Genomic DNA, 16,373 nt, shown 5'->3' with positions numbered 1-16,373 from the left:
AAAGTAACTCATTAACAAATTTAACACTACTTGCATCAAGGGAATTGTGTAGCATTCTCAATTCTACCAAGGCAAAATATCTTAGAAAAGAAATGTAACATTTCTCATTAAATGTGGTCTAAGTTGGCTACATCCAGCTTTTGATTTTTATGGATGTTGAGGAGAAAAGGCAGTTAAAAAGTAAAGGAGATTTTCAGTATTTGGGCCTATGGAGGAGCATGGAAAAGAAAGAATATAATATTTTCATTAGGTCTGATTTTTAACATGACCAAGTAAGAATAAGAAAAGTACTGTAGGGTTAATTAAAACTAGTGTCTAATTGAAGAATGAAACATAAACGTGGAAACAAAATTTAAGGCTGCTTAACAAAAGAAATGCTTTGTTTCAGGTTGGTCAATTGGTTTTGCAGTGGATCTACAATTCACCAAGGTACAGTGTGGCTTATTTTTGTGTAATTTAGATAATGTAGCATAATTCCTTTTCTTTTCCTCAGTAACTTTTAACATTCATGATTGTCTGCATTTGAAGCCTCCATATTGGCTTATAAAATGGGAATGTAACTGTTGATTTTAGTTCGATGTCTCTGGGAAATGCATTCTGCTATCCACACAACATTTCTCATTTCTTGTTCCTTCAGCTTTACATATGCATAAAACACACCGTAGTGGAACTGCCTGTTGAATGCCAGCACATTCATTTGTACCTGAGGAAGGAAAAAAAACAACACGGGTGATCAATTTCTCTGGAACATACTGTACTTATGAAATAATAAGCTACAGACTGGCTTCTGTTCAATCAGTGCTTATTTGAATTTAAAAAGACAATATCCAAGTTGGGCCAAATGGAAGAAGAAAATAGTAGCAATTCAGTAAGTTCTAAAGGGAGCATTAGAACTTTGACCAATGCAGAAAGCAGCACTTTAAAAAACCAAGTGTATAGACTCATAATACAAACTCCAAATTTTAGCAGCACTGCTGCTAGGGTAGAGATTTCTAGGTGTATTTTGGAATGTGTGTCTAACTTTGTACTAATATTTGTCTGGCTTCTACCTAGTGAACTTGTCTCATTTAAGTATTCTTGGACACAACTTTTAAAAATTGAAAAAGGTATTTAGGGTGTCTAACTCCCCTCCGGGGCAATGTCACAGGCTCCTGGAATTTAGATTGAGTGATATTATGAGCTTTTTAAAGATACTTGGCAGCATTTTTCCATACAGTTGAGTTGTTTTATTCTGTAAAAGCTAAGTGAGCAAACAAAAATTGTCAAAAATAATTTTTTTAACTGGAATAAAGTTGGAAATTCTTTCCTTTGTTTCCGTTTTGACATTTAGGATGGAAAAAAGGAGGAGAAGTATTTAGTTCCTCATGTAGCTCTGAAAACACTGCACAAAACAGTCAGGCAGCTGAGGCTGCCTCTGTTCTCAGCAATAGATACTTATCCCTGCCAAGGGCAGCTTCTTTAACAGCCTCTTTCGCAGCAGTAGCACAATAATGTGGAATTTAGAAAGAACCCTACTATATTGGGTAATTTGCATTGTTGTTGCTTTTTTCTATGACAGACATGAGAATTCTCAGAAAATGGCTAAAGGGTAGGTACAGAAAGTTTCCAAACGGCTTTCGGGAGCCAATCCAACCCTATTATTAGTTTCGGTCAGATTGAGATGGAAGGACCAATGATTTCAGAGAAATGAATACATGAGAAACATTCTCTAGATTTGGGGGGAATTTACCTGGTTGGGGGGAAACACTTTTGTTAAAACAGTCCAGTAGTCCACTAATTGACTATACATGAGTTAAGTACTCCTCTGCCTTTTTTAGGGAAAGAGAAGAGTCTAGAATCTCCAAATGGATTTCCATATAAATAATTCCTAAGATTTAAAATCGTGTCCATGTGTTTTAACCATGGAAAACCCTTCCTGAAGGGAAAATGGATTAGAACGAGATGTATCAAATGGTGAGTACTGTCAATATTTGATGGTGAGGAGGTACTAACTGGTTTCTCTAGTTAATTATGGAATAGCTGCTTTCCTCCAGAGCATCCAGGGTTGCACATCTGTTTTTCCAGGACAATTCCATATGAAGCTATCATGTGTAAGCCGTAGAACCTTGGCAGTCCAAGTCAGCCATTAATATGCTATTAACTGACACGCATTGATTGGCCTGCTCAACTACAAAAAGAATACCCAAACTAGAGCATATTTAAAACCCACAGTAAAAGTATGTTAACTGATAGCCTTTTTTGTTTATATCATACCTCATGCTCATAAAACACATCTTCCAATGTCTTTCCCCCATTGCCACCTACAGCCTCAAACAAAGGCTTGTATACCTTAAAAACAAAGACAAAGATTAATTTTTAAGAAATCTTCACTTATTATAAATGTATGTGAATATATTTTTCTAGAAATATAGAAATTGTGCATTTATTATTATTTTTTTTAATCTATACCAGAAGCCCTAAATATTTTATGTAGGATCTTTGGTCTCTGGTCTGGACAAAAGAGAAAAATAATCCAAATAATAAGAGTGTGGATGAAATTCTAACCTCTTCACTTATTCGGGGATACAAGGCAAGAGGCAAAAGCTGACATTCTAGTCTCAACATACACTGTCAGAACTAATTACACACTCCAGTTCTTTGGACTCAGTGAACGCTTATAGTTTGATCAATATGGGTTCATGAGGGGAGATGACAACTGATAAAATTCACATGAAATTTCAAATGTGGAAGGGATGGGAATTGGGGGAAAGCACCAATTTAAAACTGTGTTGAATAGTCTCATGTAATTACAGGTGAGATGTTTTGAAGGTCCATGTATCATTTGCTGACTTTTCTGTTTACTAGAGGGCTTCAGAAATCCACAGGAAGGGCTGGGGATATAGCTCAGTTGGTAGAGTGCTTGCCTCGCATTCTCAAGGCCCTGGGTTTAATCCCCAGCATATCACACACACACACACACACACACACACACACACACACACACACACACACAAATTCCATAGGAAAAGATGAGTGTCATTCTAGTCCAGGTAAAAGTTACCTGGAGAGTATGTAACTGTCAGAAGTCAGAGGGAATAGAATCTGGGATGAGATATGTAACCTTGAGCTGAGAAGCTTCAGGCTGTTTTAGAGTAGCTCAATGCCAGCAGAGGGGAAGAATCCCAGTAGTTCTCTTTCCTCTCCCAGTTTCTTGTCTTTCTTTTTCTTTCCTCCTACCACATTCTGGGGATTGAACCTAGTTGTGCTTTATCACTGAGCCACATCCCCAGCCCTTTTTAAATTTTGAGACAGGGTCTTGCTAAGTTGCTTAGGGCCTCCCTAAATTGCTGAGGCTGGGCTTGAACTTTTAATCCTCCTGTCTCAGCCTCCTGAGTTACTAGTATTACAGGTGTGCACCACCACATCCAGCCTCTCCTGATTTCTGCTACTCGGCAAAAGGAGTGGAAAAATGCATGCATATCTCCATTCCTGTCCTGTAGTCCAGATAAATATTTGGCCCCTTGCCCTGTTTCCTCAATGAGTACTTGAAAAGACCACTGGGTCAGGGTATTGCACATAATTTTGACATGAGCTCACATTTCCAGAACACCACATCATCTCTTGGGTAACTTGTTTTATCGAGCTCTTCAAAGGAGTACTCAGGTGGCCACTCCTTAGAAATTTAAACAAATACTTGCTTGGCAGGAACCTTAAAAAACACACTTGGACCAGTAACTTGAAGTATGTCTTTGGGAGAGATGATTCTTTGTTACCTAATAAACTATAACTTCTTTTGACAGGAAGTATAATTGGATGTGTGGGCTTCTAAAGCATATGTGAAGAAATTGCACAAGGTAGCAGGGTGTGGTGGCGCACGCTAGTAATCCCAGCAGCACCAGAGGCTGAGGCAGGAGGACTGACACTTCAAAGCCAGCCTCAGCAACTGTGAGGTGCTAAGCAACTCAGTGAGACCCTGTCTCTAAAAAAATACAAAATAGGGCTGGGGATGTAGCTCAGTGGTCAAGTGTCCCTGAGTTTAATCCCTGGTACCAAAAAAAAAAAAAAAAAAAAAAAAGAAAAGAAAAGAAAGAAAGAGAAGAAATCACACAAGGTGCTTGGGGCACCTGGGGTAATTACGTACTCCGTAATGATCTGCTACTCTCTTCATCTGGTCAAAGTCTTCTACTTGAGCCAACAAACGCAACCCCTCAGGATGGAGCTTTCCACAGGTCGGATAGAGGGTCTCCCGGTCTTCCTTGCTCAATTCAGTGCCAAAGGAGTTAAGAGTGATGATGAAAGCTCGTCTGTCAGCCTCAAACTGAATTTGCAAGACAAAAATCAGTAAAATCTAATAATCTACAAAATGGTCTAAACAAAACCCTAAGCAGGCATTCATTTCTGAAGTGATTTGCTTTCTTTTCCTGACCTCTGTCTAATTTGAATGCAGACATGTTATTAATGTTCCCTTAGTCTCTTTTTTGGAAAGGAGTAACTTTGCTTCCCAGAGCAGGATCTCACAGTGAGGTGATGACCTGCGACCCTTGAAACCCCACCAAGTTTTATTTCCCAGACACCCTGCATCTCATGTGGGCTACTACAGTCACATAAAAAATGGAGCCTAATACCATAAAAATGGGAATACTATGCATTATAGTGCAGTCAGGGACAGAATAAGACCATGTAAGTGGAAGTGCCTAGCACAGTGCTGGGGGGGAAAAGTGCATTTCATACAAGTTAACATCTCTTTCTAAATGTTGTCAGTATAATTGTGGGTGTGGGTGTGAGCGCACACCTGCACATACATGCAGGGCTGGGGATTGATTCCAGGCCCTCACGCAAGCTAGGCAGGTGCTCTAACACTAAGTGATATCCCTAGCTCATAATTTTAACCATTTGTTTCTATTTTCATGGTTTGGATTTTCTTTTTTAATATCCTTGATTAGATATAAAAGAAAATCCAACTCTGTACCTAAGAATTCTATGGCTTGGGTGAGTTATCTTCCTCTCAGGGCCTATGCTTCCTTATTCGTAAGAGGATGGGGTTGGCTACATGATCCTCAAGGTAAGTCAATATAAAGCCACTAGCTCCCATCCTCATGTAAGACCTAGTTCATCCAATCACTCATTCTAGAGACTTCCTTCTTTTCATTTGCTGTCCATGTTTTTACTATCTCTTGGTTCTCCTTCTACCTATTCTGACCATTCCATCTTACTCTATCCTTCCAGGATTCCTCTTCCACCTACCCTGGTATTTGCCATGGTCACTGGCCTCAGAAACTTGAAGTGCCCTATACTTACACATTAGTATGAAATCCGTGCCTGTGTTTTATGCTCACTGCACTCTTAGATCTTTGAGGGATCAAATCTCTTCTTCCTTGTTCATTTTTGAATAACTAGTGCCCAACACACAGGAACATCTTAACAGTTTACTGAATCCAATAGAACAGTCTGTGGTGTTACTACTTTCAAAGTTCTCTAATATTTTCTACAATGTTGTTACTCAGTATTTCACAACTCAGTAGGAGTTTGTCACTAGGAAGCCCGAGGGAAATGCAGAGTCTCAGGCCACAGTCCAGACCTACTGAACCAGAATCTGCTTTTTAACAAGATTCCAAGGTTATTCATGTGCCTACAGAAGCTGAAAAGAATTTTTCTATGCTATCCTTTAATCGTTACTTCTGATAATTAACCAGTGACAAAACCAGACTTGCAACAGATTTTACTGGAATTCTTTTGTTAGAACAGGTGTTTCCTATCAGAAGGAGAGTGAGAGTTTTGTCTGATCCATTTGATTGCTCTCATGGAAATTATGGGTGGGCCAGGAGCTGGGAGTGGCCCAACTGAGAAGCAAAAGCAGCTGCCTCTGGCTACTGAATAGCACCAGACCTGTCAGTAAGTTTAGACCTTGAAGGGACAAGAGAAGAAATGCCAAGAGGGAGATTCACAGCAATAAGAAACCTTAAAATAAAAATTAGGGCAGGAGGAGCAACAATGGAGGTGATTGTCCCAGATGTTCTTTTATGTGTTTTCTAGTTCTAAGATGTTAGGATTTTGAGGCGAGAGTTAGGGCAAGGTAGGCAGCACTGCAGATATGTAAGACAGCAGAGGCCATGCCAGAGGAGGAGCCTGAGTGAAGGAGGGCATGACATTTTGGAGGAATGATTGCAATTCAAACATCGGGGAAGCAATTAGAGAGGTGGGTGGACTGGCAACTGGGGAGAGAACATGAAGGGCTTAACATGCCCTGTCAAGAACAGAGGACTTCAACAGACACAATAATTACGGGAACATTCTGTACACTTGCCAATTCCTTGTCCTTATTACTACTTCTTCCCCAAGCCTGCAACACATAGACCCTGTACCATACCTCTGCATGTTGAATTCCCTGTATTTTGAGGGCTCCATCAAATGCCATTTTTTCACAACAAGCCCTTCTATTTCTTCCCTAAGTGGACATGATTTCCTTTGAACCCCTATTATACTTTCATTTCTCTTATAGTATAACTATGTGCATATCCACCTTATTCTTCTACTGTAGAGGCTGTGTGTGTGTGTGTGTGTGTGTGTATGGTGTGTGTGTGTGTGTGTGTGTGTGTGTGTGTGTGTGTGAATATCCTCTCAGTGAAAAGAACTATAATTTTAGAATTAGGAAAAGACTATTCTTTGATCATCCCTAAGTGAAGTTTGACAATATCTGACTACAGGAAATCAAATGGGGGTGTTACTGGTTTGATTTAGCTCCTGTTTTCTTTGCAGGGAACTGGGTTCCCGTGTGGCACAGTGTATGTTGGATGCCCTTACCACTCTAGAAATATTCATTGTCAAATCATAACTTATTTTTATTGTTGTTGTTAAGAGAAAACCATTCTGTTGACTTATTCAGTAATTATCAGTTGCATATCATAGAGTTGAACTGATCAGGTCACACATTGCCAGCTCCTTAAAGGAAAAAGGATACACCTGGTGGGGGTCAGAGAGCAGAGGTGTCCATGGCAATGGAAGGGTGAGGTGAACTGGAATCCGGCCCAACCTTATTGCCTGTGTACTGCATCATTAACCATTTACAGTAGATGGAAGATCAGGAACAAAAGGTGATAGTATACTGTAATGCATTTGTTTTGAATTTTAATCAATTTCTTTTCTTCATATGGAGGTACAATCTTATAATGAGGCCAAATTTTCACATGCAAGTCTAGGTTTATGCTCTCTTCTTCCATCTTAAGTCTTTTGAAGAAACCATCAAGTGAGATTAAATGAGCATGTATATGAAACTTTATAAATTTATCTGTAACTGCACAAATGAAAGGAAGGTTATTATATGATGAAAAATATGTATGTAAAATGAACAGATCTTTTCTGAACATATAATTAGAAAAGTTATAATGTTGTCCAGCATGCCATATACAGCTGTATAGTGGTAGCTGAATCTTCATTTTTAATAGTTAAAAAAATTATTCTAATTTGATAGTATTTTGAGGATAGGAAAGAGAAAATGAGAACAGTGGGCTTATAGGTATTTGGTCAAATTCTTTCAGGGGCAAACATTTTTCTAACACTATTGTGTCTTTTTACACCAGTGAGGATTACAAAAACATAATTCTTACTGATTTCTGAATTTTTAGGCTATACAGTAGGATCTTGCTTATGAATTAGTACTTTATACAGGACAACTGTGAATGGTGAAGTTCATACAGAGCTGACAACCAGGAGCTAGGCTGCCTGGTTCAGATCCTGACACTACCACTTACTAGAGTTGTAACAATAGGTAAGTCACTACCCTTCTCTGTGCCTCAGTTGTGCTTTCTAGAAACCAAATACTAAAATGCCCATTTTGTTGTGCACTTCTGAAGTCCATGTGAATTCATGAATATAAAGCACACAGGATAGACTATCGCATGGTAAATGTTGGCTATGAATAGCGCCATTTTATACCTTTTGAAAAGTTATAAGTCTTAACAAAATTTTATTTCACATACTTCTAGGTTTAAGATATACAAAACTACTTCTAAACCACAGAAATGATGCCAACTAAAAACTAGTTTTGAACGATAAATAATAAGACTTTTTCCAATAGGGAGACGTTTTTATAATAAATAAGACTTACCGTGTGGCTAAATTTATGAAATGAAAGAGAATAGTTTCATAAGGTCACTAGGTTATTCATGTTATATGACCAGCATGAAAGAGACTAGTTTGCTTTCTGATTTTAAGTTTGTCATGAAAAAAAAAGTTATTTATTTATTTGATACCTTCTTCCTGTATAACATGGATAAGGACAAACATAGTTTTGGAGTTCTTTACTTTTTGGAGATCTTTACTTCAAGCAGTGCTATGGATTTAAGAATTTCAACAGGGGATAGCTACATATTTTTAACTGTAAAATTTTAATGATTAGATATATGAGGAAAACTAATTTCATATATGCAGTAACAGAACATTAGGTTAAAATACATGCAAATGATGTTCAGTTGTTGCTGCTTTTTTCTTATGTTGCTTAGATTTTTCTTGAAATCAGAAGTCTTTGGGTTACCTCAATATCTATCCACCTGTGAAGTCAACATAACAGATAACCTATGATTAAAAATATTCTTTACATAAAACTTAGTTTCAGAGGGCAAAACTTCCCTGCCCTGATCGTGCATGCATTTGTAAATCCACTTTCATGCAAGAGGACCTCTAAGCATAGATAGAATCATGGTGATAAAGAGGAATTAAAAAGAGTATAGTATCTGCTGCAGAGGTAGACAAACCAGCACTCCACCACTGAGCTATGCCCCTGGGCCCCAGGCAAATACTACTCTTAATTTAAGACATCAAATGACATATATAATCAAGTGTCTGCTTATTTTTTTACATGGCTTCTAAATTAAAAAAAATATAAGCAGGGTCAAAACAAGAAAAAGTATGTAAACACATTATTTGGCATAAAATGTTCAGGGCTCTTTCTTACCTCAAGAATGGGACACATAATTTCTGCTGTGACATCACCGTGATTCTCACAAAATTTATAGAATGCCTCAAGGTAAGACTGAAAAAGAAGAAAGATCATAAAACAATAAAATGAATATGTTTTCCTTTTGGAAATTTCCAGATCAGTTTTTTATGGAGTATTAAATGCTTTCATGGCAATTGAATTTTTTTTTCCAATAGGGAGACATTTTATAATAAATTTGGTAGACACTTTCATGTTGCGGCATGTTGCACAGACTAAAAAAGAACTCCATAAAAGAACAAAATGGCACTTATCATAACTCATAATTACGCATTTTCTTTGCATGGTTCTTGAATTATTTCACATGGTTAATTCTGGCTATTCTAACAAGAGTGCCAAGTTCTTTTCTGAGCTTAGCAAGTGATTTTAGCGGCCCTGTGCTGACATTTAATCTCTCAGAAACATATTTAGGATGACTTGAGTGTAAGGATATATTGGAAAGACAGACTGGGTTGCAGGGTCAGACTGCCCGTGTATGAATCCCAATTCTCATGCTCACTAGCTAACTAACATCTACCAAGGAAACCCTACATCTCCATGTCTCCGTTTTTTCACCTGAGGAATGGGTATGGTAGAAATCCCAGTTTGGCTGTTAGATGAAGTAAGTTAAGGCCTACAAATGGCTTAGAGTGGTACCTTCTGTTAGTTATATCTCAGGGACATCTCCTTAAAGCCCACATGTCTTTTTATAAAAAGAAAAATTGCTTGTAGTACAATACTTTTGAGAGGACCATGTGTTTGAGCTAAGCATGCTATACATAAATGACACTATATATTAATTTATCCTGTGGGAGTATCCAAAGATGCTACAAAGGTTGGAATGAAAAAGGACAGATTTGCTCAGTCCATACACAGGGCTACTCTAATGGTGGCAGCACAGTCCAGACAGTTGTATTGTGCAAAGTGGTGTATGTGATGTGGCGGCCACCAGTTTTTCATTTTGGTGATTGCGGCACACTGTACTTTAAAATTGTGTGGGCAGGTTAACTATGAGATGTGGGGACTCTATAACAGCATCAACGACAGAGAGGGACACTATATAGCAGAAGGTTTACTATGCATGCTGGTTACTTTAAATGGATTGATATGGTTCACCCCACTCTTATCCATCCACCTACCACCATGCAAGCAACACCTTTTATATTCTGGGCACTGTGCATGAAGCTAGGAATACAGAAGTACAGGGCATTTTTTCCTTTCAAAAATCTTGTTGGCTGAGGGAAGCTGACATGTATGAATGCAATAGGAAGACAGACAAAAAAGAACTACATTCCAAATCTCCATAGCTTCATTATTATAGAAGTTGGCTGATGGGCAAAGTAACTTGTTGATAAAGAACTCTGGTTATGATACATCACATAATCAAGAAAAATATAATATTCAGGAAAACCATTACCTTATACAGTTTATTGCGCAGCAATTCAATATTCAGCTCATCTAGGGTATTTTCAGACATACAGTCTTGAAAGAATGGAGCTGAAAAAATAAATTTATCATAAAAAATAAATAAATCAAAGGCAAGGTTATAAAGTGTAGATAACGTTTCCTGAATACATGACTCCCTGCTCACTGCTAATGAGAACACTATGGAGTTTCAATCTACAGACTCAATAAGGCTAGCAGGAATTAGGATGATAGAAGTTATTGTTTATAGAGCATTTACTATGAATGAGGCCTGGACACTGCTCACTGTACTAAACACTGAATTCATTTTGGTTTATTTTAATCTTCTCAGCACCTTGGAACTACTCACTGAAGGCTCACTTTTTGAAATCCCTCCTTTATATTCCCAACACATGGCTGCTTATCTAGTAGTAATATTTATCATTTGCAACCTAATTTATGCTGTTATGAATAAAAATTATGTCACAGTTAGTTTGCAAAACTCTGTTACCACAAGATATGATTATTTCCAAAATGAAGAAACTGGGATAAATTGAATAGTCCCAAGTCACCTTGGTGAGACCAGGCAGAGCCTGACTTCGGCTCATGTCTGTCTTATTCTAGACTCACCCCTTTTCCATAGGCCATGCTGCCTTAGCCTTAGACACAAAAGGGTGACACAAAGTTTTTTCTTTTTTTGCCTTTTTAAATTTCTGTCTTAAATGGCAATCATTTTGGCTAGGGGTGCAGCTTAGTGGTAGAGTACATTCTTATTACACAGGCGGCCTTGGGTTTAATCCCCAGCAAGTTAAAAATAAAAGGCATCTATTTTGACAAATGATTAACAGTGAAATGCTACTATCCAGAGTTCCTGACAATAATAGATAAATAATACTCATAAAGTTATTCCTTTAGCATTGTTAAAGAATAAGATTGCATTTTTAAATAATAATAATAATAATAATAATAATAATAATAATAATAAATGAACATTTATAGTACAGGGTTTGCAAGTTGGAAGATGATCCCCAGCTTCTTCTCCACTATGAATGGTTCACATGTGACCCTAAGCAGGTTGATTCACTTATCTTGGCCTGAAAAATGATGGATCAAGATTAGAAGAATCTGCTGGGCACAAAGGCACACTCCTATAATCCCAGCAGTTTGGGAGACTAAGGCAGGAGGATTGTGAGTTCAAAGCCACCCTCAGCAATGGCGAGGTGCTAAGCAACTCAGTGAGACCCTGTCTCTAAATAAAATACAAAATAGGGTTGGGGATGTGGCTCAGTGGTTGAGTGCCCCTGAGTTCAATTCCTGCTACTCCTCCCTCAGAAAAAAAAAAAAAAAAAAGATTAGAAGAATCTTTAAATGCCCCCCCCCAACTGCAGCAAATCTGTATTGTATAAAAATACAATCATGTTAGAAAAAATTATGAACTGAAAGCACATTTTCTACTGACTGGGATAGCATACATGGGCAGTTTATGCATGCATACCTAATGGTGTTTCAACCAGAACAGCATTAAAGAGATCTGAAGTGGTCTCTGCAATGTTGACAGCTTCCATTTCTGTGAAACGGCCCAATGGGTGGCACTTGGCTAGAATCTCTTTCACGGATTTTTTCTGCAATGCACCATTCATCAGTAGAATCACATTGTCTATCATGTAACTGCACCTGGTTTAGAAGAAGACTCAAATATTAGAGAACCAACTGCATGAAGAAAAGAAGCATCCCACAAGTAAAAACATACAGTTCAGCCATAATCTCTTTCATTTAAAAAGGGAGCATATAAAAAATTTTTTTTAAATTTTTTTTATTGGTTGTTCACAACATTACAAAGCTCTTGAACATTTTAAAATTTTTAAACTAAAAATTTTAAACTTTGAGGTGGGTAAAAATATCAGTCATAGTTTAAAAAACCACAATCAACTAATTAACAAACTTTAGCTGGTGGGGTTGGGGATGTAGCTTAGAGGGAAGGCACTTACCTACATATGTGAAGCCCTAGGTTCAATATCCAGAATTAAAAACAACAACAACAACAACAAAAAACCCTGGCTGGTAGGAATATGCAAAAGATGGCCATTATGTAATAATTGTCAGATGTGGTGGAATAGAAGTGAGGGTGTGAAGTGTTTGATTTATCAAAATGGACTACACTCTTGATAGACATAGAGCACCTCGTTCTACTTTAAAAATTGACTATTAAAATCAACAGTGAAGTCTATCACAGAAAATTCAAAATTTATGCTAAAAATATTCTGTGTTCTTTTCCTTCTATGAGACCAGGTAGTGAATTTTCTAGCCATTCAACCCATGTCCTCAAGAGCCCATAGGTTTATACTTTTTGTGATTTCTTTACTTGATATAATTGTGCCTTCAAAACAGGGTGAATGTGTTTGTTTGCTCATGTTTCTAGCACCTAAGATATGTCAAGAAATAAGATTGGGGAGTAAAGCAGACCCAGTCCCTTGCTTTACACAGAATACAGTTCAAAGTAGGATCTAACTGAACAAAGAAGCATTTACAATAAACAATAATGAAGCGTACACATGCTATGCAAAAGAAACAAAGGGTGGTGTGGTGATTGTAGTTGTGTTGTAGGGATAGATGAGGCAAGGCACCGAAGATAGCAGGAAACAGTTTTATTGGGCTGCAGCCAGGTTCAGAGGGCACAGCTTTTGCTGTAATCATTCAATCCCCTGAACCCCGAGTTCAGGTAGTTTCAGAATTTTATACCCAGCATGTAAGGGGAAGGATTCAGAAGTTAACATAAAAGCAGCTTTTTCTTTCACTGTTTTGGGCAAGTTAACTCTTCAAGGACAGCACTTGAAAAGGGGAGAGCTTCTTCTCCTCTTTCTTTCCTCCCCCTGCCAGCTGTTACCATGGAGCCCAATTGGTAACTTCTCTTATCTTAGAAATGTAGACATCTCTGTGAAGCCCAGCTCAAGGCAAGAGGCCTTGTTTGTACATTTCTACAAATTACTATACTGGATACATTTGTGAAAAACTAGTAAGGGGTATCCAGAACCTGGAGTGCTGATTTCTTCCTGGCTAGTGTCCAAATAAGATAGAGCAAGAAAATGGGATTCCAACATGGCGGCGGGTGCAGAGAGATCAAGTCTCTGACCTCTTCAGCTGTGTGGGCATAGGGAGTCATAAACAATCTAAATTCTGTTTGCTCAGGATCACTAGGCAATGCTGAGCTGACGTGGATCTGGGGCGAACAGTCTGGGCCTCTCAGAACACACACTGAGCCAGGATCGGCTGAATTCAAGCTCCCATTCACCTGCTTCCCGCAGACAAACAGCTGTGACTCAGCACTAATCCATCCAGCTGAAACAACTGGTCAGCCCTTCTGATCCTACGGAGGAAAATGCCAACCGAGCCTTCATAGGTAGTGGCCACAGGTTTGAAACGGGGCTTGGGAGAGAGAGTAAGGACCCACCCGTTGCATTGGTCACAGGCAAAGGGAAACTAACTGTCGCCATTTGCAAGAGATACCACCATGGCAGAGAACTGACGTCACCAGACCACGGCGGAGGAGATAACTTCATTGAAACCTGCGGCTACAGCATCAAATAAATTTATAGGATTAAACAGTAACTCAGCAGTCAAACAGAACAAGAATTAACATGAGCAGCTTGAAAAAGCAAGGAAGAAAAGGAGTACAACAATGCAGGACAGCCTAAATATTCAGGAGGACCTAGAGTCATCAGAAAAATGGTCATATAAAGAACTCAAGGAACACCTTAGACAGATGGAATGGAACCTTAAAGAGGATACGAGAGAGCAAATTCAAGCAGCGAAAGAACACATTGAGAATGAATTACATAAACAGATAAAAGAAGAAGTTAAACATCTTTATCAGGAGATAGAGATTATAAAAAATAATCAAACAGGGCTGGGGATGTGGCTCAAGCGGTAGCGCGCTCGCCTGGCATGCGTGCGGCCCGGGTTCGATCCTCAGCACCACATACCAACAAAGATGTTGTGTCCGCCGAGAACTAAAAAATAAATATTAAAAAACTCTCTCTCTCTCTCTCTCTCTCCTCTCTCACTCAAAAAAATAATCAAACAATAATTCTAGAAATGAAGGAAACGATAAACCAAATTAAAAACTCAATTGAGAGTATCACTAACAGAGTGGAGCAAGTAGAAGCCAAAACATCAGATAATGAAGACAAAATATATCATCTTGAAAACAGTCTAGCCAACTCAGAAAGGCTGGTAAAAAAATCACGAGAAAAACATCCAAGAGTTATGGGATAACATAAAAAAACCAAACTTACGAGTCATTGGGATAGAAGAAGGTACAGAGATTCAAACCAAGGGAATGAGTAACCTGCTGAATGAAATAATTACAGAAAACTTTCCAGAGATAAAAAAGGAAACAGATATACAAATTGAAGATGCATACAGGACACCGAGCACACAAAATCACAGTAGACCAACACCAAGACACATTGTTATGAAGATATCCAATATACAGAACAAAGAGAAAATATTAAAAGCTACAAGAGAAAGGAGGCAGATTACATTCAGGGGTAAACCAATAAGGTTAACAACGGATTTTTCATCGCAGACGCTGAAAGCAAGAAGGTCATGGAACAATGTATTTCAAACACTGAAAGACAATGGATGCCAACCAAGAATTCTGTATCCAGCAAAATTAAGCTTCAGGTATGACAACGAAATAAAAATCTTTCATGATAAACAAAAGTTAAAAGAATTTGCAGCCGGAAAAGTGAGAGGAGAAGATGGCGGCGGGAAGTGAGTAAGCAGCTCTGTGCTCTGCGCCGCCGCGTCTGAAAAGATGAGGTAAAGATCATTAAAGGAGATCTGTCAACAAAAACCCAGCACCGTGTCAAGAAAGGGGCCTAGGTGGAGTGAATCCGCCACTAATCCAGCCAAGGTGGAGGGAGTCCATCACGACCTCAGCGCGAGCAGTAAGGCTGCAGCCCAAGCTGCACGGCTCTATCGGCCCCATCTCCTTCTCCTCTCCGCCTCTCCGCCTTGCTTCTCCCCAGCCGTCTCTCCTCCCAAGCTCAGTCTCTAAATCTAGATCTCAATTTCTTTCCCCCACCCCGCCCGCTCTCCCGCGTGTCCAGTACTGGCCGGCGCGGCCCTGAGGCGCCGCCTCCCCTCCCCCAACCCACACCCCCTCTCCGGGGGTTCCGAAGGCCGCTACTGCCGCCGCCGCCTTCCGCGGAGCAACATAGAGCAGACTCTTCACCGCGCAAATGAGCTGCCGAATTAAATGAAACAGCTGATAAGATGAGTGACAATTTAAAATCCAAGTGATCCGAGAACACGCACTGAGCCCTGATCCGCTGAATTCAAACTCCCGGTCACCTGCTTCCCGCAGACAAACAGCTATGACTCGGCATTAATTCATCCGGCTGAAACAACTGGTCAGCCCTTCTCATCCTACGAAGGTAAATGCCTACCGAACCTTCATAAGTAGTGGCCACAGGTTTGAAACGGGGCTTGGGAGAGAAGGACCCACGCGTTGAATTGGTCACCTGGCAAAGGGAAACGACCTCATCAGACTGCTGCGGAGGAGATAACTTCGTTGAAACCGGCAGCTAAAGGTGTGTGATCCCATAGCCTTCCCTCTCCACACATCGGGAAAACCTTAAGGACCCCTCCCAGCTCTCCCGTAAGGGCCCCTCCCAGCTCTCCCGTAGGTGCTACAGCCAGCCCGCGGGAATCAGAGGTGGTGCGGACCCGCCTACTGCTCCCACCAGGGCTGACTGCTGAGGTCTCTTGCACCAGCTACGGGGGAGTGGCTACCGGAGGGCAAGTAAAATCCGCTGAGGATTCTCAGCCCCAAGCTCTACAAACTTAAGGTCTGAGGGAATGGCAAATTGGAAGAGTGTGCCCAGTCGTTCATGAAAACAGGGCTCCCGGGAGCAGCAGACCTGGCGTGTAGCCAGTATTGTGGTGACAGGGGCCTGGCTAAAGAAAAAGTGGGAAGTGACTAGACACAAGAGGAGGCCCTAGACACTCAGGATTG

General features: G+C 39.7%; 1 protein-coding gene across 1 annotated transcript in view; it reads right to left on the bottom strand.

Annotated features, from left to right (window-relative positions):
* Positions 1-541: 541 nt before the first annotated feature.
* Positions 542-16,373, bottom strand: part of ATP6V0D2 (ATPase H+ transporting V0 subunit d2) — a gene marked incomplete at both ends in the record, with an annotated part of 62,104 nt that continues 46,272 nt past the window's right edge. Inside the window, 6 exons of the mRNA XM_081266653.1 lie at positions 542-703; positions 2,254-2,328; positions 4,121-4,297; positions 8,930-9,007; positions 10,368-10,447; positions 11,850-12,028. Coding sequence (XP_081122779.1) covers positions 542-703; positions 2,254-2,328; positions 4,121-4,297; positions 8,930-9,007; positions 10,368-10,447; positions 11,850-12,028 — 751 coding nt within the window. The remainder of the gene's footprint in view (positions 704-2,253; positions 2,329-4,120; positions 4,298-8,929; positions 9,008-10,367; positions 10,448-11,849; positions 12,029-16,373) is intronic.

The sequence above is a fragment of the Spermophilus citellus genome (assembly GCF_964194105.1).
Source record: "Spermophilus citellus genome assembly, chromosome: 14".
Classification (NCBI taxonomy): Eukaryota; Metazoa; Chordata; class Mammalia; order Rodentia; family Sciuridae; genus Spermophilus; species Spermophilus citellus.
The sequence above is the reverse complement of the archived record's forward strand: the minus strand, read 5'-3'. Positions and strand labels throughout refer to the sequence as shown.